The sequence below is a fragment of the Protopterus annectens genome, chromosome 15.part0 (assembly GCF_019279795.1).
Source record: "Protopterus annectens isolate FY-2018-M chromosome 15.part0, PAN1.0, whole genome shotgun sequence".
NCBI classification, from domain to species: Eukaryota; Metazoa; Chordata; order Ceratodontiformes; family Protopteridae; genus Protopterus; species Protopterus annectens.
This window is the reverse complement of record NC_056749.1, coordinates 200,408,075-200,434,254: the sequence shown is the minus strand read 5'-3', so window position 1 is coordinate 200,434,254 and position 26,180 is coordinate 200,408,075. Positions and strand designations below refer to the sequence as shown.

The 26,180-nt window shown below is 36.4% G+C and overlaps 1 protein-coding gene across 2 annotated transcripts in view; it reads right to left on the bottom strand.

Moving 5' to 3' along the window:
- The window catches only part of LOC122790119 (rho GTPase-activating protein 20-like), an 872,483-nt gene that overhangs the window by 133,379 nt on the left and 712,924 nt on the right, over positions 1 to 26,180 (bottom strand). For both annotated transcript variants that reach the window (XM_044057693.1, XM_044057694.1), the window contains exon 10: positions 17,008 to 17,183. In XM_044057693.1, coding sequence (XP_043913628.1) covers positions 17,008 to 17,183 — 176 coding nt within the window. The remainder of the gene's footprint in view (positions 1 to 17,007; positions 17,184 to 26,180) is intronic.

Below are 26,180 nucleotides of genomic sequence, written 5' to 3'. Positions count from 1 at the left end.
ATAATTAGCATTTCTCACACTGCTCAAAAATACCTCCCTCCTCATGCAAGCTCTGCACAGCTATGCCCTGAATGTATATGAATTACACGCAAAACATATCAAACAAGGCTATAAACCCAAGCTATTTCAGTAAGTATTGTATAAGATTTAGATCTTAGGTTGGGTTGAACTACTATTAAGACAAAAAAGAGGAATTAAATTTCAGAACAATAACAGAAATTATACTTTATGGGATTCATATGACTGCATTTGTCACCATATATCTTGAGATGGGTTTTTCTGTTTATCATTATGTTGTGAATCTTCATCTATTTATTTCTGGGTATCCAGATTTATCAAAGATATGTGCAGTAACGATGTAATGGCAGAAGAGAAAGAGTACTGCAAATTTTGTTTCATGGAGGAGGGACAAAACGTAAAACAGAGATTGTCCTTTTACAACCATTATTGTGTGCTGTAAAATCTTTCAAATGATAAAAAGTTTGGAAATATTTAAAGAAATGGAAAATATATTGAAACAACATGCTTCTTTTAATTAGATAAGTTCTCCATTATCTACACTTTTGTTTAGGCCATTTGGTGTTCTATTAGTAAGTATACAGAGGTGGTGAAAGTAAGAATCTTAGAAAACATTGATGTCATTAATATAACAGATGTGCATAATTTAGTTGGCAAGCACTTTACAAAAGAAGCAAAGTTATACTCTCTAGAGCTTTTATACACCAGAACCTCAGAAAATTGTAATGTACAGTAAAGAAAACTTGATTTTAGAAAAAAAGATTGATGGTATATTTTTAAATATAATCGGTATCAATGAGTTTGAATGAGGAAACTGATATTTCATTATTGACATAAAATAGTTATTAGGAATTATACAATAAATGCTTATTACTATTCAAAAACAAGCATGTTGATTGGGCAGCCAAGCCAGCATGCCTGTTGAAAATTGAGCATATAGCAATAGAAAAAATTCTGTATGCTGAAGTATCATTGAGAGGCCAGATTTTCTATTGGCATATGTTGAAGGCGGAGCAAAATATATAAAAAAAATAAGGTACATTCTGCAAAACTAAATAAACAGAAACGTACCTGATTTCCGTTATATGTTTGCCCTTTCCCTCATAGTTCTCTATTTCTTTAATATGAAAAAAAAGTCATTAATGGAGATTCTATTTCCTCCATTTCTGCTCCTGCATTGATGTACTATGCAAGTCTGATATACATGTGCAGATCCCATTCAGAAACTCAACTTATCAGAAAATCGAACTTTATATGGTCTAGACCATATGACTGACTTTCTAAAAAGTTGAACTAGAAAAAACACATCTGTTTTTTTTCGGGGGAGCATTCACACCTCACACTCCCTGAATGTTATATATACCAGCTCCGAGATCGCACTACAGTGGGGAAAATGGTAAATTGTCCAATTTCCCACTGTACCGCAATCTTCATTCAAAAGCTTTGACAGTTCGGAAAGTCGATCATATGGTTTTGACCATATGAGATTTGACTTTCTGATAAGTTGAGCAGCATATCAGTATTGGGAAGATAACACAGAAGAAGATTGAAGTGCTGTCCTTGTATAAATACATTATTTAAGCAATTTAAGTAATTTCTTAAATAATGTAATTGTAGAATAGCAATAATTCATGACTGTGCACGGATATATCAGGATTTACCCATGGTTGACTTTATTTAATCACTTGGGCTTCACCCTTGTGATCAAACCACAGCAACCGTGGGTGAATCCTGATATATCCCCTCACATTCATGGATTATTGCCTAGTTGTTTGTCTTTACAGTTAAGTTCTTGTGATAGATTGTCATGAAATAGGTACAGTCCTTCAAGACTTGAAGGACAAAGCAGCAACTGATCAGATAAATTTGGCTCTCAAGCCGTGACCTATAGAGTTTCACTGAATTTCACAAACTTCATCCAAGTGTATGCAACTTCAGAAGATGTCATATTAAATTAGTTGGAAGGGTGGGATGCTTGTCTGTCCATTTCACTCAAAACTACTAATTATTTGCTCTTAAATAATTTTCAGTAAAATTATTCAATGATGAATTGATATTTGATAAACCATACCACAGTCTTTTAACTTTCAGAATTTTCAATTCCTTGTTTAATTTTTGACACTTGTATAATGTTCTGTATATGCGTTCTTCTGAATGCATACCAACTTCTACTTGTAAAGACGAAATTTGGGGAATGATGTATTTTATGGTTCTTAAATAAACTGTGCACATCTTGCTATTTTGTTTGAAAGTGGTTTTGATGCATTTGGGCTGGTTTTAAAGTCACATATTTTACTGTTAAAAATATTTTCCCATGTGTTGATTTCCCTGCCCCTTATTTATTTATTCTGAATTTGTTAAACAGAGTGATCTCATTGGACTTATTTCAGTCTCAGCCTGAGGAAAACACAGTGGATACATGACATTATAAAGAGAGTGAATGACAAAATGCAGTATGTAGATGTATTATGTACTGTATGTTGTGTCTTTCGGCTTTTCCCGGTTAGGGGTCACCACAGCGGAACTCCGGTCCGCTAATGATTGGCAGTAGATTTTTACATGCCGAGTTGCCAGCTCTGACGCACAAGCTTCAATGAAGGTACTCCCATTCACGCATGTCTCCCCAAAGAAGACGCTCTAGCTGAGAATCGAACAGGACAACGTCTTACTGTGAGGCGACAATGCTACCGCAGCACCACCACCGTAGTATATGTGTATTATGTACAGTATACATAGTGAATATTGTAACTGACTTGGAGCAATCTACTATATTACTGGTAGCGAAGTCATTCAAAATGTGGGACTTGCTACATGTACTAGAGGGTTAACGAAGTCATGCTTTGTGATATATTAGGTTGTCTGTACTCCAGGACCAGGTCCCTTTCTGTTTTATTGAATGCAAATACACAGAACATATATATGGATATTCTTTTAACTGTAAATACTACTAAGTCCTGTGATACTGATTCTCTGTTTTCTGATTAATGTTATTGAACTTGCTGTCTGGGTTTTATACAACAAGTAAATGTTCCTTGTAATTTCATAGGTTCTGGCAAAGCTTATAGCCGAGGAGGCTATTAAGAAACTTTGCCATAACAGCCAGTACTGGTGGAAGATATCCCAGGTAAAAAATTGTAATACCCATCCAGTCATTCATTCACACTATGTTACAAGGGAATAACTCTACTTGATATGTAACTTATTCTAGAAATAGGGATATGTTGTGTTAAGCATCTGTTGTGTAATGTGGTGGTGTTAATATGGCAATCCAGGTTTAGGTTTCTAGATCATGTGCCAAATACCAAAAGACGTGCTCTCATTGTAAGTGACCACCTACACTGAGAGCAAGTTTATCATAATCTGATCTCTGGTTTAAGCCCATTTAAAGATGGGCCTTACAGCAAAGTTAACCTTACACTGAGAGCAAGTCCTTTGGAATCAGGGTAGACTTACATTGAGAGCAACTTTTTTGAATCTGGCCTTATATGTTTTATTTTTTTTATTTTTTACCACTGTGAGTGGGGTCATTCATAGTATGGAAGACGAAGGAGACATCATATCTACACTGCCCATCCATGACTGAGTAAAGGCATATGGCTTTTAGCCTATCACAGTACCAAAAAGTTATAAGACCTGAGAGCTTTTTGGTGAAGAAATGTTAAGGTCTCACAAGCTGGTTTAGGTGCTTAGCAAGGAACATGATGAAGAGGGTATTATATGCAAGAATAGGCTTAACAAGCAAGCAATAATGCCCAACAGGGGTGTGTGTTATTGTGTAAATAATGCCTGGTTGGGGATGTTCTGAGGCCCAACTCTGCAGGGCCTCTATACTCCTGGAAGGACATTATTTCCACAATAACACACACCCTGGAGGGCATTATTGCACTTAGATAATGGCCTATCTGTAAAATTGTTGTTTTACTTACTTATTTTTTATTACTATATTTTTTATATATTTTTGATATAAAACAGTTCCTCCTAATGTTTCAAACTTGGTGTAGTATATGTAAATGGGGTTAGAGGAAGCACTTTACATCCAATATATATATATATATTTTTTTTTTAAATATCCAGATATTTACTTTATTTTTGGCCCCTTAATCCTAGAATGTATGGTTAGATGCCAGTCATTGGGATTGAAGCCATTAAATAATGACATAGATTTGACTTTCAGACTTTATTTCCTTCAAAAATTTTATGCTGACACACATCCTGTTGTTTAAGCTACTTTGTAATTTTATAAAAACAGTATTTAAAATCTGTTACTGTTTTTGAGCCTTTGCTCCTCCTTTATTTCATGCTTTATCCAGGTATCTTGAGCTATGAGGTTGAGCGTCATGCAAGCCTCTTATCTGCTGCTGTCACTGGTCAGTTGATCATACTCTTGTCATTCATACACAACATGTACACATGCACACACACACTCGCGCTTCAGAAAATGGATGCTAACAGAAATCCTATTATTCAAGCAACTTCGTGATTTTATACCAGAAATATTTAAAATGTGTTACTATTTTGAGCTTTTGTTCCTCCTTTATTTTAGGCTTTATCCAGATATCTTGAGCTAAGAGGTCAAGAGGTATGCAAGCCTCTTAACTGCTATTGCTGCCGGTGCTTGATCGCTTTCACTCTTTACATTCTGTCTCTCACTCGCACCCACCTCACTTTCATGCACACATTCTCTAACACACACATGCACTTTTTTCTGTTTCATTTAGTTTTACAGCAAAAGCACTGTTTAGTGAGTATAAAATAATGCTGGCCGTTAGCTTATTTTCAGTCTGAGCTCCACGAGAAACACCGGGCTTGTTTTTCAGCAGGCATTATCTGTAGATTAACATCCTGCTGGAGAATGTGTATTCTCCAATCAGGGTGATAATCTACAAGTCGCCCATGCTCTAAGACAGGAATAAAGTGGGATTAGAACTTTTATGGCCCTTGTTGATATAGCACAAAGGATAAGTTGTGCAAGTTAGAATAATTTTCTAACCTGGTCTGGGTCATAGCTGAAAAGATATCTGGAACATTTTACATGAATTTATAATGAATAATCACCAGTGAGTTTGATTGAAACACAAAACAATGAACAAACTCACTGGTGATTACCATTAATTACTACTAATATCATTACATTTGTGATTACGAAAAGTAAAATAAAAAAAAAAACAGCTTTTTATATGGGCTGGCTTTGCCTGCTACACCCCAGTAAATTAAATATACTAACTCCAGGATGTCACAAATTTGAAAAAAGTAAAAAAAAAACTGTACCCATCACTATTTCACCATATTATAAAATGCTTGCATGGATAACTCATAAGTACTCGTCCCCATATTCATTTTATAAATATGTAAAAAAAAAAAAAAACCCCAAAAAGTCACTATTAAAAATGTAGCGTTTATATTCTCATCATCTAGCCTTTCAGCATTTCTGAACTGCCTGACCCAGTGTATCTACGATGTCACCATTTGATATACTTCTATACCTCTTCTGCAGTCACCTAAATTTAGGTAGGTTTCCATTAGCATCCCACAGTTAGGTCTCATATCTCTCAACTCCTGTTCTTAATTTAGTTTTATAATGTTGTAACAAATTATGTTGGATTCATAGTCAGAACAGGTAGTTCTTTAATTAGTGCCCTAAAGAATTGCTCATTTCACACATTTGGAGGTCAAAAATACTAAAAATTGTAATGTGTGACTTTATTCACTGAATTGGACATAATGGGCCTTTTCATACTTTTTATATAGAATGTTTAGTATGCTAATTTAGAAACCTGCCTTATGTATTAATACTAAGCATTCATATTTTACATCAAAAAACATTTTTTAACACATGAAATGCAAATGTTGTTTGAGTTGAGGAGAAAGGTCTATTTTAGTCTGCTTATGAAAAGTCACAGCTGTATCATTTTACCATTTTTGTGACGGTTTTGTTATAAGTGGCTGCTTGGCAAAACTTGATTCAAACATATGGAAAATTGTAAAAGTTACAACACAGACCTTATAAAATTATTTGCACGTTCATAATTTAGGCAGCTTGAATTATGTGTATTCCATATTTTCAACCTACTCTTTTTAGGGACAAGTCATTAAATAAGGTTGTATATCTCTACTGTTTGGTCCTTACTTGTGGTTTTACACTACATTTGCAAAATTCTGCTTTGAGATCTAATTTTATATTGTCACAATAAATCTATATAATTTTGACTTTCAGAAGTAGCACTCTGAAAGTTTGAGCCTCAGATTTTATACTTTGTCTAGCAGAGATTAAAACATTTTTCAAATTTTGTGTCTCTCTTCTGGCATAGATCGTATACAACTTTACTACTCTACTCTGCACCTCATCTGTTCAGCCAGCATGCTTGTAGAAATAAGGTCTCTAGAACTATTTGAACTACCCCATGATTAGCCTCATTAATTAACTAAACAGAGGAAACAATGTGTTATTTTATAATTGGGATGCCTCATCTGGAGGATTTTCTAAAGATTCCGTACTACTTGTTTCCTGTAGGCAAATTCCATTCAGATCTGATATAATTATACACAGGTGTCACTCCATGACAGGCAGTCAACATTATATGTAGCCTCATCTTTTTTTTTTTTTTTTTCCTTAAGCATCAACATTATTTTTAATTTATTTGCAGTGAGTTTAGACTGCTATGAATTAAATATTTCTAAAACATACTGATTCACTACTTTATCAACACTGGCATACTTTGCCACCAGCTGATCTTCAAAGTTAATAAGCCCTGTAGAGAACACCCAGGTACATATCTTGCAACAGGATTACCCTCACTATGTATTCTGCTTTGTACTACCCCTGTATTCTACTGTCTAGCATGTTTTGGAATCTAAGTGGATCTATGGCTTTACAAAGAAACCTTATTAAAAGAAAACAGAACACATGGAATCGTAAAATCATCACTGCAAAAATGTGACATTTAAAAAAATAGAAAAAAATATTTTTTGTAGGTGAATAAGCTCCTTACTACACCCCGTATCCCCACATCTCTAAATATACAAACTCTAATTGCACAGTCTTGAGGACAAGCAAGATCGTACTAAATGCAATAGGCATGCCTCAAAAGAAATGTGGGAGTCAAAAGAATTATTCTGATCTTGCCTGGACATTATGCAGTCTCTACCAGCTGTCCCACCTAAATGAGTAATCTACAACCCATTCAAACCTGGCTAACTTCTATACTACACTTTTTTGGGAAAATATCAGAAATGTTGCCAATATTTAGATAGGCAGTATCCACAGCTTTTCATCAAGAAGTACTTTAGTGACCTAGTCAAATAAATCTATTGAATTTTGTTTGATATGACTGTCTTAGTGTAAACCCCAACAACCTCAGATCCTGAACTTCTAAGGCTGGGGGCGTACTCATGATAAATCTATTAAATTTGTTTGACATGCCCATGTCTCTGTAACTCCACACTGTCTTGAATTCTGGGTCCATCTAGCCATTGCATGCTCAGGAATGTTTTTCTGAATGAACACTTAAATCAGTTTTCCAACCACCAAGATTAAATGGGCCAGATTATAGTGCACAGCATTCCCCCGTGTTTATACTTTTATGAAGTTGGAACATGTATGCTTTTTTGTACTCTGCAGTCCCTACCTCACCTTAAAGATTTGCCACAGATAGGGGTCATGGAGTGGTTAGTTCAGTGCAAGATTCTGTTAAAATTATGGAACAAATCTGCTTGTTAGGGAACAAATCCGATTGGGCCCCATGCATTTGTTTGCATTCTGATTCTTGTATAAATGGATGTGCATCAACCCACCCATGTACATTTATTTTCTTGTGTTATTTTAGTTTCTCTTATTCCTTTTCATAAGTAACAAACAGATACAGTGTTTACTGCCTTGTCTTTTGTCACTTATTTTTCCTTTCTGTCCATGTTCTATTTTGATATGCAACCCCTTAGTTGTTTTTAGTTGTTTACCTAAACAACTGTAAAAACATTTTCTCTCATGAAGTACTTTCCTCAGTTTGGGCCTTTGGGCCTCTCTTAAAATCATTTAAGCTTTTTTTCTTCCTCCTTGTGTATGTGTATATATATATATATATATATATATATATATATATATATATATATATATATATATAATGAGTACTTGCGTATTATCGCAACCAGGTTTTGGAGGAGTCGTGATTGTCACACTTCTCATCGTACGAGTACAGGTCATACTGAAAATTAGTGCTCCAAGTCAGGACTACTTTCAGATCACACTGGTTAAACAGCGGGGATGGGAATAACCTCCAAATTCCTATTCCTGTTTAGGTTCAACTCTTGCCCGTTTAGCAACTTCAGCAGTCACACTAAAGAATTTGAAACATTCTGAAATGCGGGCAGCACTTTCTGTTAAGGCTTCGCTACCTGTTGACAGTGACACTGATTTGCAAAATCATTGTATTCTTACTGTGTCTGCCTACATTTTAAAATATTTACAGCAATTCCACCTATAATATGCAGGTCAGTGTTGTAATATTGCTTGGCGTCATGTAAAAGAATAATGTGTACTTAAGAAAGTCAGTGTGGGGCTTGAATATGCACAAAACCTGTTGGATCCAGAGGATTTCAGCTGAAAACAAATATTTGGTTGTAACGGCGGAGGTGGGGCAAACACAAGAACAAAAACAGAAGTTTCAACGGAAAGGTAAAGGATTTTGGAAGTGTTACTGATTTAACCACTGCCTGAGTCTGCGTATGAAAACATAGGAAATGAGAGTGTGGGGTCCTGGGAGAATGCATGTTTTGCAGAACAGGGGAAATCCCACAGATGCTTCTGTTCTGATCCAAATTAACACAGTTGTGACCTTCAAGTAAAAGCACACACATCTGTCACATACACACTCTTCAGTAGACAGTCTGACCACATTCCTTGCCCTGAGAAATGAGCATATAGCGACCGCTTTTGTAGTGAACAATCTGGTTGCGATAATACGCAAGTACCAAATAATGTTATGCGGTTGTATGTCATCTTCCATTATAGGTCATTCGACGTACTTCTTTCTACATCACTGCTTTATTGTTTGCCTCCATAAATAACTCCCACGTGGATTAAAGCATGATTTCCCATTACCACAATGACCCATAGTGTTTCATCCCATTTCTGTAGAACAGTGAAATAAAACGTGCTTCGCTTTAATAGTAAATATGTGCCACGTGAAATTAAAGCAGATAAGCAAATGTATGAGGCAAAATGAAAGGTAATGTTTTAACACAAGTTATTGTCAAAAGCAGTGAAAAAGAAATGGACAGTTAAATTGTGCATAAAAAAAGTAATATGGAATATTAATCCCATACGAAACCCACAGGCAAACTAGTTTATCTCTTAACAACCTTAACCAGCCATGACTAACGGCACTGACCATTTGTCTTCTGGTTTGGAGAGACTTTAAACAATACATGTATTCAACTAGTTGTAAGTAAGTATGGAAAATGCAAAAACAGCCTCATGTAATTATAAACAAATGCTGTCAAAAGTGTCAACATGAACATCTGAGTGTAGGTGCTTGTTAACAGTGGTGCTGTCAGATATTTGTCTCCAGTGCTGATGAGGGACCAGATGCCAGAAAGCAGAATTAGGTACACTAAGAGATAAACTACACAAGTTACACTTTGACCTTTTTCTAGAAGATTTCCTATAGGATTTCTACAAATAGTTGGGCTCATAGTATATTCTATGCATCAGTCCTCTGCGGATCAAAAAAGCAGAACAGTATGTTGTAGTATTAATTGCATAGCTTTGCAACATGAAATGTTCCACTAGTCTTAAGAAGTTAAAAAAAGATGCTGACCACACTTTTTTGGACTTAAAGGAAAACCTCCCTCCTGAAATATTTCCAAAACATCTGGTGTAACGGTTTTTTGTAAAGCAGGAACACAACATGTGTTTCTCATTTACTTTTGACTGTTCTCTGTAGTTTGTAAGCATTCATCATGTGTGTGTGTGTGTGTGTGTGTGTGTATGTATGAGCACAGAGTATGTTTGGGTGTATAACGTTAGTGTCATACAGCATGGATATGAAACATATATTTCAGAATACTGATGCAGCTAGAAACTAGATTTACAAGACTAATGATTATTCTTTTTGGAGAAGTCATACGTGTTGGAAATATTCATATGGAAATCCACTATGTATAAAAATATTAAAACCACTAACAGCTTCCTGTGTTAATTATATCAGTGTCAGATCAGTGAAACCCGCATCATTATCAAATACATCATTAAAATAAATGTATAATGAATAAAGAGGACCAGTGGAGTGAATGCTCAACGGAACAACAAGCTCAAAGATAAATAGTTAAAAACAAACACCGCTGAGCAAAACAATGGAGGATTGCAGTCACATTTAAATCACAAGTAGCTCCTAAATCCAATAGCCAATGATGTAAATAATCCAAGTGCAGGCGAGGTATGTAAAAAGCAGGTTTATTAATAAAAAGAGGTGAGCGCTTTCGCATGAGCTTCTTCAGACCTATACAACTAAACTGTCTGTAAACATCAGTTTAAAAAGCCAAAATGGCGCCAAAATCCTGTCCATTATTTAAAGGTACATGGCTCATTAAAAATATCATGTAAAAAAGTCATATATAAAATTCCTATACACCATCATAAAACAGTACGGCATTTCAAAACAAAGCCATTCATATTCATATCCATTATTGGAATAAATAAATCAAAAGTATGTGTGACAGAGCATCTATGCATATAAAGGTTCAAAAAGACCCTACTGGCCACAAAGTAAAAAACTCTTCATAGCCTCTTAACATCTTTTGGACAATAACCTTCTTGATTTCAGCAGAGGTGGCCAGTAGGGTCTTTTTGAACCTTTATATGCATAGATGCTCTGTCAATGTTTTGATAGTTATGTTACTAAAATTTTTTCCCTCCCCATCTGTCACACATACTTTTGATTTATTTATTCTTGGAGGCTAAACTCTTGAATTTGGTGGCTGGGAAAATGTGCTCAGAAGCACCGACAGTTATCATCATTAAAGCAGACCACTCGTGGTCTTCCTTTGTCAGTAGAATGTATCTTGGATTATATTAGGTAAAAAAAGACATCTTGGGGACTTAGGATATTCATACATTCTAAGTAGGATATTCATACATTCTAAGTAGGTCCACACACCGTTATCAATCCTGAAGAACCTGAAACAAATCAGCTATGCTCTAAGCAGACTGAATAATGACACTGCAAGGAGAAGAATCTCTTACTGGTGAATAACACCCAGTCTTGGGTATTTTAAGCTGGCAGACAAAATGATGGATACATGGACTCCTCATTCTATATCTCTCTGTTCCTGCAGAACCAAACCTGTGACACATGCCGGGGTCCTCTGCCCAAAGCTTAGAACAGTCTGCTGCATGAGGCATAGACCTCTGTAATGCTGGTTGAATGTCAGTATATGCTCTGAGTTGCACTGTTTTTGGAGAATTTTCTTCCTATTGGATCATCCTGTGGCTACCTACCCAGTCTCTCCATCCATCTTCGAGTCTGGCAGCCCGCTCCTAACCCCATGTATTTTCTCTTAGAGGGCTGAGGCCAGTGCAGATCTTAAGCACATCATGAGGGGAGCTTCCATGTGACATACTACATTAGTCCCCATCCCCTCACAGTTTCAGTGGTAATGTCCAAGGGGAGGCCATAAGTGAGAGTCATTCAGTTGATTGAGGCTCCAAAAACTGAACGTCCTTTTGTCAAAAGTTCAGAACACTGAACCAGCCCCCCACCCGCAGGGTTTCAAAGTTATTTTTTTGGGAGGGGGGGTGAGGGGTGAGTTTGCCCTTTACCCAAGATTTTGCATTCTTAGAGATGATGCATTTAATTTCCAGGGAATGTAGGGATGCAGGGAGACTAGCTTTCGAAAAAAAAAAAAAAAATTATTCCATTTCTTTTCTTTTTGTTGTTTTTTTTTAAGTTTAAAGAGTCAGCATTTTCAGTTTTGATCCTTTAAACCTTCAGTGTTTTGAATATAAATATATATATATATATATATATATATATATATATATATATATATATATATATATGTGTGTGTGTGTGCATGCATAGCTATAGATTTATATAGCATTACTTATTTGACTTAAATATCGACCATAAAATGGCAAAAACATGAATACCACCATGTTACTATGCATGTGTTGAGAAACAACCCTGATGAATGAGAGATTTAAAAACAAACAAAACAAAAAAGCAAAAACATTGAAGGGGTTTGCTACCCAACTTCCCTGTTAATTATATACACTAATATCAAGATCATACAAAATTGGGGAAAGGGCATGTTCCTCAACCCTGAGAATTGTGCAACCTCAGTCGCCTGTTGACCATCTGTTTAATCAACCAAATACACTTAAGACTAAATCAGTGGACCCATATATATGTGCATGGGTCATTGAAACTCACATGGCTGAAAAAATTTGACTGAAAAGCTCTCTGAAATTTCAACTGACCGAATTCCCATTTGACCGAATACTCACTTCACTGAATCACAAATGACAGAAAAGTGCAGAAGTGTATAAGCAGTATTTTATGCTGTCATTCCTGAAGATAGGATTTGCTATGGATGTGAGTATAGAAGATTGTGTGGATTGTATAGATGTTTGTGCCAACACTCATTCACTGTGCATTGTGCATTTCTTTTCTCTGTGGTTGTTTGACTGTGGAGGTAGTATATATAATTAAGAGGAGTGTGAGGGGGCAAAGGGATTGCCTCCCTGCAAAAACAGTTTTTGTTGTATTGCATTATGCAGAATGTTTGCTATGATTTGGGATTCAGTGAAATGCGAATTCAGTCAAATGGAATTTGGTTAAGTGAAATTTCAGTCATTTTTTTTCAATCATGTAAGTTTCAGGTTTCAGTCAACTCTGCTTTAATAACTTGATTGACACTGTGTGTGTGTGTGTGTGTGTGTGTGTGTGTGTGTGTGTGTGTGTGTGTGTGTATGTATGTATGTGTGTATATATATATATATATATATATATATATATATATATATATATATATACACAAACACACACACACCCATATATATATATATATATATATATATATATATATATACACACACACACGTGTGCGTACATATATATATATATATATATATGTGTGTGTGTGTGTGTGTGTATATATATATATATATATATATATATATATATATATATATATATATATATATATAAAATATATATATATATATATATATATAATGTGTGTAGGTGGGTGGGTGTGTATGTATATGTACCTGCTCCTCAGGTTTCATTAGCCTGATACCCCTTAAACCGGCTCTCAAAAATAGATGGCTCAAAGCAATTAAGTGAATTTCTAATTTGTTTTCCAACTTTAAAATTCTTATATTGTTTACTTTATACACCCTGACTTTATTTTTAAGTAGTATTATAGGTTGTTTTTAGATTTTAATTAAGATGTTAGATTGAATTGGCTATTTTTTTTTTGTTTGCTTATTCATATTGGGTTTATTATCTAGAATTGATAAGATTGACATAATGTTTCAATAACAAATTTTAGTTGATAACTACCATATTACCCTAGATTCTACCTTTCCAAGAGTTTGTTTGTGTGTGGGTAGCTATGCCCTTCCCTACTGAATGAGCCAAAAGCAAAGATAATCATATTGTTCCTACTTAATCAATGAGATAGACTGATTTTGCCCTTTCTTAATGCTTATTAGCTATTTTGGTAAATTAATTGTACATTCATGAGTATGTTTTCGTTTCTAATACTTCATCAGATTTAACTAAGCTGACATAATGGTCAGCGATGATAGCTGAAAAGCATTCTTTTATAAAGTGATTAATTCATGTTTAGACCTTTTTAAGATGTAACCTTGAATATGCCTATATGTTGATAAACATGCCTTTTTTGATTACATTGAGAACAATATGTATCATTTTGCTCCATTAATTATGGTATTGGCTAGTTTCGTCTTTTTGTAATGTCCGCAGGGTGTAATATGCACATGTGCAAGTTATGTAATTTGGAATATCTATAGGCATATTGGTTATTATTTATATTTTGTCTGTGATCTATTAGCTTTAATTTGTGTCTTTTAAGGTAATTTACATGTTTGCACATTTCGTTAAACAGACATGTTTTTGTATTCATTGTCGTATAGCTGTTTTACATCATTTGCTCCTATTACAGGTCTGCTTACTTGTCTATATTACTCATAAGACACTTTATCATCTATTATATATAACTTTGCTCATTGATACACACAGATTTCATGCTAGACAACTAGTTTGTAACATTTTACATTATATGTGTTAGTCATTACAAACTCTTTCAGCTCTATCTGCATTCATAATCACCCATTAACATCAATATGTTTTATGTTTCATTACAACTCGATGAGCTTTTTGTTAGTTTGACCCCTGTTTTGGTTGATTTGCATATTTTATGTCCCCTATTCATTGATTGAGTCACTGATTCATTGACTGATATCCAGTCGAGATTTTATTGGCCCCTTGTTTATTGGCCATCATATCTGACCAACTGATTTGATAGGCTAAAGCCATGAATGCAGTAAAGGCCAAATGCAGATAGTCTTTTTTTTTTTAAATTTTACATAGGTTTTTGTCCGAACTATTGATTGGCTGACTGCTATCTAGCCAGCACCTATTGCTTGATCATAACTGCAAATGCGGAAGCGACAGTAGCTGTGAATACAGACCGTCTCCCTTTATCCATTATAATTAGCTTTACTATGTATTTCCCTAAACATCACAATGTATCAGGATTAACAACATTTTGAGTTAACACCGTTTTATTGAATTGGTTCTTTCTTCTTGGCCCTTAGGCCTATTAGCGAAACGATTGATCCGCTGACTGGTATTCAACCGATAATTGGCTGTCATTTTGATGATTGGCTATCATTTTTTTAGCAGCCATCCTGATTGGCCCCAATTGTATAAGTGGAAATAGCCGTAGCTGTCACCACAGATGCTTTCTGTTTTTGGACTTACTTAGAATTTAGTCTAGTTTTTAACTAAACTGCTGATAGGCAGACTGAAACCCAATCAAATCTATTACCTGGTCTTAATCTTGAATGCGGAAATGGCCCTAGCCATGAAAATGGATGGTCTCCATTTTTAGTCTTTTAACCATGCAGAAGACTAATTGTAGAGTTTTGGCTGATTTATTGATTGGCTGTTTGTAATTTAAGTATATTTTGTCTGGCTATCATTCTTTAACAGCCATCCTGATTGGCCCTAATCTTACCAATGGAAGTAACCATAGCCGCAAATGCGGACGGTTCCTGTTTCTAGACTTGCATAGAGCTTAGTATAGTTTTCAAACTTTGGATAGGCTGACTGTCACCCAACCAAATTCATTGCTTGGCTCCAGTCTTGAATGTGGAAATTGCCGTAGCCGTGTTAAAGGACAGTCTTAATTTTAGTTTTCTAGCTTTGTATAACTGTAGAGTTTTGGCCGATCTACTGATTGGCTGTTCCCAATCCAAGAAATATATTGATTGGCTTTCTACTTAACTATTGTTTTGAATAGCCATTGCCACGAAAGCGGACGGCTTTATTTTGGATTCATTGTTTGTTAGTAGCTTAAATAAGAAACAAATGCCCTGGATGATTATAATATTTATTACTTTGCTTAGCCTTGGCATGAGTGTGAATAAGGACCTTTTCCAGTTTTTAACCATCATCCATAACCCATAGCCACAAAAGCGGGCAGACTTAAGTATTCATCTATTCATTACACTCTGATCACAAAGTACTACGAAGACTATTGACAATATTTTGACATTTACACATATAGTTTTAATTCATACAAGGCTTTTTATATTAATGTTTGTCTTCTAACAGTTCTTTCAACGTTACTGTTGTAACCTAGGAACCGCTTTGTTTTAATATTGGTCATTTGAATCTTTTCTCAATCTAGGATTGGTCAGATGCATTAATTGTCAATATACTTCCTGATTTTATGCTTGGCATTTTGATTTGTCAATTTTTGAGGGTGTGTCAGCTAGAACCAACATGATTGGCTACTTAGTGTTATTTTAATCAATATGGACCTTTGTACTCTATGATCTGAAGAAGATGAAGTCTCGTCAAAAGCGCTCATCTATGTACTTAGGCCTTTTGTTTGTTTTGACATTAAATTACGTTTTGTTTTATGCTTTAGTTGTCTTTATTCTGCCCCAGCTGTGGTGCCGCTTCAGGATTTTTCACAGTTTTTACTTCGTTTTTACCCAAAACGTCTTCAGCATGAGTAAGATATATTTATCTTTCTATTTCGAATTCAGGAAAGAGGTCTTTCGATAAATAGACCCATATATATATATATATATATATATATATGTATATATGTATATGTATGTATGTGTATATATAGCTAAATGGATAACTGCCAGCTGATTGAGTTTTCAGGAACTTGAAATTCATACTGGCGCGACGATATGATCAAATTTCTGAAAACTCAAAGCGTTTGAATGGAGATTGTGGTACAGTGAGGATCAGGAAATCATTTTCCTCAATGTAGTGAGATCTCGCAGTTGGTGTATATAATTTGCAGGGGGTGTGGGGGGGCAGGATGGGCTTGCTACCCCTGCAAAAACGTAAAGAAAGATTATTTTTGTTTTAATGTTCAAGTTTTCCAAAATTCAATCACACCATCTCACGATATGAATTTCAAGTTGATCAGCTGACAATTATCCATACATACACACACACACACACACACACACACACACACACACACACACACACACACACATATATGCACACAGATACACACATAAATGTGTGTGTTTGTATGTATGTATAAAATTATGAATATGCATCTTACATTTAAATCACATTGTTTAGTGATTTTTTTTCACTTAGTCAAAGCAGTATCGGTAGATGAATGGAAAGGAGGAATGATGCAGCAGTAAAGGATGAAAAAAAATAATTACAGCTAAGATGAGGTCATCTCTCTCTCTCTCTCTCTTACCATGATTGGTTTGGGAAGTATTCCATTTTGACAGACTGAGGACAGTGAGAGACCAAACAGCTTTTGTGGAGTTGTTGGAGAATCTGGAACTGATCCTGGTGTGGGAACACTGGTACTGCGTCGGAAAGCCCAGTCAATCAATGACTTCTTCCTTTTGAAATGCTTTGAGGTTGTGTCTAAACACAGAAGACAAAGAAACAGCATTAAGCAGAGTTCTTGAAGAAAAAAATGGAAAAGCCAAGGAAATGCGTTTTGGTATCAAAAATTATTTCTTTGCAGTTAAACATTAAACTTGAAATGTCATAAATACTTGTTACTTTGCTACTTAGCTATATTTTACTTTGCGGTATCTGAAAAAGTAAAACAAGACAATAACACACACACACAGCAGTGTCCATGACTGTCTATCTGTCCATCCATCTACAAACATTACCAGTTTTGTTTGATGGAAAAATAATTAAAATATATAAAACGTAATGCAGGGTATATAAAATAAACAGGAAGTTAAAATGCATATACATTTCTAAATGCACACACATGTATAGAAACAGAGAGACAGACAGGGACACACACTTAGACACACACACCCACATACCTTTTTAGCTGTGATTATGTGGGCAGTGTAAATTATATAGTATTTATGAATAATGAAAACATTATTTCAAATAATTATGTAGGTATAGACTGGGCAAATCCATACAATGAAAGGAATACTGAAATAACCATACAAAATGTATCTGTCAAAAGCCACACAGTTTCTATGGTGCTTCAACAGAGAGTGACATTTGTAGATTAGCAGAGCATCAGCTACTGCTGATCTCAAAGCTGCAGGACATTTGGCAAATGGCAGAACAGCAAGCACTGTTTAATTACGTGATTAACAAAGCAGCCCAGTATGCTAAAATTGTAAAGGACTTATGTTCCATCATACCTTCATATTTCAGATCGGACAAAGGCAAAGCAAAGGATGTTTGAATCTGGACAAACTTCTAGTTGCATTTCATAACAGTCTTGACATCCGCTTTTTTTCCTTCTAATGTGATGCACGTAGGTTCCAGGAATATATGTGGTCCCTGGAGAAGCATGAAATAAAACCTAACAATATCTAAATGGCTGATCACTAATTTTGAAGCCGCGGTGGTGCAGCAGTAACGTTGTCGCCTCACAGCAAGAGGTTCTCCCATTCAATTATCGGCTGGAGTGCCTTCTGTGTGGAGTCTGCATGTCCTCTCTGCAGTTGAGTGGCATTTGAAAGACATGCGTGAATGGGTGTGCCTTCGTTGAAGGTTGGGCATCGGGCTGGCACCTCGGCACCATAAAAATCTACTGCCAATCATTAGCGGACGGGAGTTCCACTGTGGCAACCCCTAACCAGGAAAAGCTGAAAGAAAAACAACTAATTTTGAATCATTGTACTCCCTTAACTTTTAAACTGTTTCTTACATGAAAGTTCACTAGATTGTCTCCTTTCTTGGCAAATGCACACTGGATATCAGTTGTGAACCAAAGAAGAGTACTTCTAGATTTCCGGTACCCCATTGGAGTATGTTGGTGGTTGGGTAAGATAATTGGTATGTTTGTAGGCTGTAAAGAAATATTTGTTCAGTAGTAGGAGTAAACGGCAAGGGTCACTAAGTTTCCATCCAGCAAGACAGTGGTCAATGAAAAGATCTCTTCCTGGATTATTTAACTAGAGGGAATATATGTTTGTAAATGGTCATCAGAATATCAAGATTGTTGAGCTAGATGCACTTTGCAGATGTTCTGGCCCAGACTTCAGCCAAAGTAACTTGAAATTGACTAGCAGGTCTACATGCAGAGAAATCAGCCAGAAAGGAATGGAACTGAGTGACTGAGGTCAACACAGCTATCCCAGAGGAGGGAGCTGTTGGAGTTCCTCACAAAAACAGCGTCTTGGGAAAGGCCCTCAAAAGTTCCATACACAGAGAGTCACATAGTGCAATGATTCTTGTCAGTGCGTAGGATTCTTGCCAAGCACAGTGGGAGTGTAGAAGTGAGTGTTCTCATAGCCGTAGCATAGTAGGCCATGCACTATGTTTGCCACTTAATAGTAGGAGGGAGTTGGGCACATCAGTACAATATCCTAACTTCACTTGGTGACAAGAATTCTTGGTTCTTTTTTATTGGCCTTGTCTGATTCAGATAAAGGATGGTATTGAATTGTCTTGAACATTGGAGAATACAGGTTTGAAGGTCATGAAGATATTGTGTAGCTAGTTTACTTGCAAGAATTTTGTGCCTTGTAATTCATTACACAGTGGTATGTGTTTCATTACTTATTTATGTGTGTTTATATTTGTATGCTTTGCTCACCAGTTTAGTTCCATTAGGCTTTGCAGCCTATTTTCAGGAGGAAGAGAGGGGAGAAAAGGTACTACTGAGACTGATGACAGGTAGCTTGGGTAGTGCACCAGGAAAATGCCCCTACTCTTTCAGAGGGGGCATTGGACATTGCTTCCTGTCTGGAAAATGGAGGAGGTCGGGTGCAGCCAATGTGGTAGAAGTCATAGCAGAAGAGGTGTTGATGGCTGGAGATTTCAGCAAGGAAGTAAAACATTAAGAGAAAGATGGTGCACTGATTTACTGATTTCATTAGTTAGTAACAGTTAGAGGAGGTGTTGCTTGAAATGATAAGATGGTCAGACATGCAGAGCAACCAAGTACAGCCCAGAGCAACAAAGCAGAAGAAAATTAGGATTAAGTTCTGGGTATAAATATCCAGGTATCTGCCTTAGTGAGTAGTGAAATCAGCAAGTAATTGGGAAAGACAACAGATAATGGGGTCAGCATAATTCAGTGAAGATGTGGCATAGAATGCCAGAGGTAAGCATCTTCCAAGAGTAAGAATAAAGAAGAAAATGAATATTTATATGCAGGCATTGCTGCCTTGTAGAGAGACTGGAGTGTTCGCTGCTGGTAGAAACAAGATCTCAGCAAGTGTCATCCTTATTCTGAGCAAAAGCACTTGGGAGATGTTTAATGAATGTTGGTTTAACTAATTTTGTGTAATAAAGTTGAGACTGTTCTACATATCAAAATATTGTTTGACCCGAGAGGATTATAGACTGGGTGATGAGAAATTCTAGCAGACTTGAAAACTGAAAATAGCTACATAATGTATCTGGGTTTATTCCATGCATTGTGAATACAAACATAAATAAAAAGGAATATGGACAATTAATATATAGTTTTAATAATGTATAAATAATGAATGAAAGGAAATGATTTACAAAAAGAGATGCAAGATAAATAAATAAATAAAATGCAAGAGAAAATAAAGAGAAAATAAAATATTTTGTATGAAGGCAGAAGTTCATGATAAAAGAAAGATGGAAACTAATAAAGCAGCCTTTAATAGGAAAATAAGAAAACTGAAAACTCAAATAAGTACTTCAATTGAGTCACAGTGTAATATTTTTAATTCTCAGGATGAAATAATACAAGTAATAAATGAATATATAAAGAAGGTGTGTGGGGAAAAAGGTGGTCAGCAGAGTATTTGACAAAAAGGTTCTAACAGAGGAAGAAAGAAAAAAAATAAACAGAATTTACTCTAGAGACCATAAAGTGTTAAGTAAGCTTAAGATGGATTGTGTTATGAGTTGGGGTGAGATTGTGTATATTTATAAATCATTCGCAGAAAAACATCAAGAAAATCTGGTAAATAGGTTAGATTCAATCACATAGCAAATGAATTAGAGAGATAGATGGCTTGAAAACTGTCAAAGTATATATGGAAAAAAGGAGAGAGACGCCCTTAAAAATGAAGACAAACTGCCATCTGTCAAAATGATTGCAATGTTAATAGCTGCATAGAGGGAGCCGTACTCACCAGGAAGAAGTACACAACTCAAAAAGCAAGCCACCCTGATGGAATCACAACATCAATAGGCTGTATAACAGGAAGACAAAATCATGGGGAACATTAGGAGGTGCAGCACCCAGCAGGATAAAAGCACTCTCATCAAACTAAAGAAACAACTCGGAGGACAAAAAAAGTTTTCCAAAGCCACATTTGAGGTAAGTTTGGCCTCCCAGGTAAAGGACAATCACAAAGCATTCTTTAGCTATGTCCACAACCTCAAAGGCAGTGCACAATTGTGTGCAGAGCTCATTGTAAATGGAGCCACCTATACTGAGCCAGAAAATATAGCAAACCGCCTGGCTGATAAATTCAGGTCCAACTTTACCCATCTCTCCACCTCAGCCTTCCCTTGGAAATATAAAATATAACTCCCCCTGCTATATCACTAGGGAACAGGTCCTTAATGCTCTCTCTAAGACCAAGAACACTGCATCAGTGGGCCCAGACAATATCCCAGGATGCCTTCTGAATAGCATGAAACATGATCTATCAGGGCCTCTGGAATTACTATTTAACTGTAACCTCCAACCAGGCTTCGTGACTCATGAATGGAGAAAGGCAACGGTCATCCCTCTGCACAAAGGTGGGCCATCTACAGTCCCTGGAAACTACAAGACCCATAAGTCTCACTAGTTGTATATGTAAAGCCATGGAAAGAATTATCATGGAGATGATCAATAGAGATATAGTAAACCTCCAGACACTGGACCCAACCCAGTTTGGTTCTGTCAAGGGCAGATCATGCCTACTCATCCTGGTGGACTTTGAGAAGATCACCAAAGCAATGGATGAGGGCAAAATCATTCACACTGCCTACCTTGACCTGGCCAAGGCATTTGACACACTATCCCACTTGAGCATTGACAAAATCAAGAGGTTAGGTACAAATCCATATGTCACCCGATGGATAGCCAACTGGCTCACAGACAGGATCCAGGAAGCTAGAATTGGGGAGTCCACCTCTACGAAGAGCCCAGTCACAAGTAGAGTCCCTCAAAGATCAGTCCTTGGACCACTCCTTTTTGGCATTTACTTCTCAGGAGTCAAGGCCAATGCCAGTGGTCTCTGGCTGACTAAATTTGCAGATGATTGCAAATTAGGAGCTGTCATTGAATCTCACACTGATACAAATGTTCTCCAGGAGGGGCTGACAGACAAACAACTGGTATCAGAGCCATGGACTAAAACTAAATGCCAAGAAATACATAACAATATCCTTTGTGAAGTCCTCCATCCCTGGTAACTATTATATTGACAACACATCCCTTGCAGTACTCAGGGACTTAAGACACACATAGATAGTAATCTAGCCTTTGGCCACCTTTGTCTACAGTGGTGAGGAAATCATTCTATGTTGCACAGTTTATCAACAAAGGTATGGCGTCTAAGTCCAAGGAAGTCATTGTTCCACTGTATTCAGCATTCACCAGACCTGTCATTGAGTACACTGCCCCCTTTGGTATGTACCTAACCAGGCATATCTAACAATTGGGATGCCCACAGAGGTTTCTCACTAAAAGAATACAGGGCATAAGCAAAATGTCCTATGCAAACTGCCTCAAGGCCCTATCCCTGCATTCTGTCTCCTACAGGCTTTTGAGGTGAGATCTATGCCTGGCATACAGGGCATTGTCAGACCCCGCTCTAATGGACCTCCTGCATATCCATAAAACAAACAGCACTAGAATTACCCATTCTAATGACCTTGCCTGTGATATTAATAGGACCTGCTGGAGAGATAAGTATGTATTCCAGAGACTACCCTGTCCATGGAACAGGCTCCCTGTCCATGTGAAGCAGAGTTCCTCCCTAACCCAATTCAAGTGCAGCTTGGACAATTGGATGGGAAACTGGATATTCTCCCCTGGTTTGGCACCTGTCTCTCTAATGGTCATAGGTAAGCTGTAAATGGTTCATCTCCCAGGCCCATGCTTACAAGGTATCAGAACTTGTCAGAGATTTGGGATGCATGGCTAGGCTTAAAAAGGCCCTTGTGGTCGTTAGCCTAGTAAATACCTATGAACCTAAATTTCAATAAAATTGTACAATTGAGGTTATCTAATGTGTCTTAGAAGAAGTTTAAGGAGTTAGACTTAAGGATATAATTCATTTATTTTTTTTGCTATTTCTTTCTTTCTTCAAAAGCAAATATCCACATCCAAAGCCTTTAAGCTATAGCTCAAACAGTATCTGATTAACTCTTTAATTTGCTCACATTCTGCTCCTGGCTAATCCATCTTTACATGTTCAGCTCTCTTGCACTTTTTTTTTTTTTTTTTTTTAATAACTCTGCCATTATCCTTTTAATGTCTTTTTTCCTGTAAACACAGTGCTATATTTTCATAGTATTTTTATTGGTAATGTGATTTTTACTGACTACATTTGTCATTATTTTTATTTTTTTTTTTTTTACAAATCTGTGATAATTGTATTTTTGCAAATTGCCTACACTTCTTTCAGTCAAGCTTTTCTCACTGGATCTCCACTGAAAAGCAGTCTTTTAGGCCTAGTCAGACCATTGGACCATCCCTGTAAACAAATGCAACAAATAATTAATAAATAGGAATTGTTATGGCTAGGCTTGTATAGGCCCTAGGGCTGACAGCCTAGTACCAACCTATGAAATATATGTGTTAAATGTTTTTGAAGAACCCCTGTTGGGGGAAGCCCAAGATGGGGGAGGAGCAGGAGTATGAAAAGATGGTAATAAATGAAAATAGCATTACTGTAACAGAAAGAGAAAGTATTGCAATACAGAGGATTATGATAATCACAGCGATCATAACCTGAGTATTATGTGTTGAAGACAGAGATGCCAAGAAATTCACCTTGAGAGCAGAAATGCAACAAAAACTAAAGTGTCTTTTGCAGGGGAGCAAACTCCTGTATCTCCCCACACCCCCTGCTAAAAATATATACTAACTCCAAAATTGCATAATTCAAGGGGAAAGGGCATATCCCCGTACTAGAGTGGCTGACAGCCTTGCACAGCTGTTGACCATCTGTGTAGGCTGACCAATGTGAGTTGGCAATACATAGGTCTACCACAGCAAAATTTGATTTATGTTGGGGCACCCGCATATATATATATATATATATTTGTGTGTGTGTGTATATATACGTATATGTATGTGTGTATATATATATATATATATATATAAATATATATATATACACACACACACACAAACATGAATGGGTCCTTGTTTGAAAGTCTAATGTCCAAAACATCACCATTTATAATACCGAGCCAAAAAGATTGAAATGGCACAATACTGAAGTGCCATAAAACCAAACTTCAAAAGAGTGCACAGTGCAAGTAGGTAATTGTGTCAGATCACAATACAGCTTGGTTTGGGGTTTTGTCCATTTCCAGCTGTAGTGCAATCTGAGAGTTGGTATATATAATACACTTAGGAAATATAATTGCCCTCCCCTGCAAAAACATGTAGATATGATCCTTGAAGTTCGGTATTCTAGTACTTGGATAGTATATTGTTTTAATCTTCTGGGCTTGATGTTACAAATGCCAGTGTTTTGAACATTTAACATTGTAGCACAGACCCATGTTTGTGTGTGTGTGTGTGTGTGTGTGTGTGTGTGTGTGTGTATATATATATATATATATATATATATATATATATATATATAATGTATGTATATACACACACACACACACACACACGCATATGTATGTGTGTATGCAAGTTGATCTAACATTCATTAGATCGACTTACATATAATCAACTCCAACTCATTGACCTTAAAAGATCAACAAGTCAGTGTGCATGCTCAAGGATATAACCCTGGAAAATAAAAACTAAAGCACAATAATTTTTGCAGGGGGGCAATCCCAGATTTACTCTCTCACACAACACTGGAGAAGGGATATATTTGCCAACCTATTATTATAGTGATCTTGCACCATTCTGTTGACAGCTTTACTGTCAACAAAATGTAAGAAAGCTGTCGACAGAATGAAAAGTTGATGGACTTGGCTGTCAACCGCCCCACACAAAATGTGGTTTTAGAAATTGTGTGTGTGCGCATATCTATCTATCAATATACATATATATGATTCCAAGAAGGTGTTTTCACCGAGGCGCTGGAATTAACAGTTTTATCTGAAGATTTGTGTTTCATTTGGATCCTGGTTGTTCATCTATTGAAGTGAGGTGTGGTGGTGGTGTTGTGTTATATCAATATACATATGTTTATATTCCAAAAAGTCAATTCTTTCAAACCAAACTTTGACAAACGGTTCAATGAGCATTTATTCCTGAAACACAAATCAATGAAAATGAAACAAAAAACATAATAATCACTATTGTTGTGGGGAGGGGGGCATATCCCCCTCCCTTTGAAACTTACAGTATCTATACCAGTTCTGAGATTGCACTACAGTGGAGAAAGGGCAGATTTCCTATTCTCCGTTGTTCCATGATCTTGCACAGACAAAGTCGGTACAGTTTGATCAGATGCATTTAGATTATCTTTCCCGGCTTGTTTTTTGCCTTTAGAATAAGGACCAACTGCCTCACACTCATATATGTATGCATATATAGATGTTTAAGTTTAATTCTATAAATTTGTCAGTTTGTTGTCAGAATGAAGTGCTTAGAAAATTCATCAAAATCACTCTGTTGAATGTTGGAGTGTTGGAGATGTTGAAAGAAGGAAGAATGAGTGCATGTGAGTTTGAGATTTTAATGCCAAAGCTTTCTGACAAAGTTTTATCACTGGGGTGGCAGTATGTTTGTAGGTGTTTCTGGGTTAGGGATGAAGATGGTCTTAGTGTTAGGTGTATGCACTGCTGTATTTGATGTGTACTTGACTATCTTGTGTAGTGGTCATGTTACAGAAAAGGTCTTTCTAAGATAAGGTGTATAGTTGGGTTAGAGGCAGTGTTAGGTTTAACATGAATTAGTAAGGGTGGGTAGAGGTATCTCCCTTATTCTGTTTCTGAAGTAAACCAGACAAGAGCATCATATTAAAATGTACTAGGCCAGAAGGAGATGCTCCATGCTGGTTCTAGAAGCTGCTTGCATGCAGATGAATATAGAGGTTGAGTAGCACCTGCACACACTATACTACCTGCAATTAAATACCTTCTCAAATAGGCTCTGCTGCCATACTAGCACCCTGACACTAAGCAAAAGCAGTAGGTACTATGTGAAGATGAAGTAATCTTCTGAAATATTGAAATGTTAGCATTGGTTAGCCCAAATGATTTACAAAATGCATAAACATACTATAAATATTAAGACCATTTGGAGCGGGCTCTAAC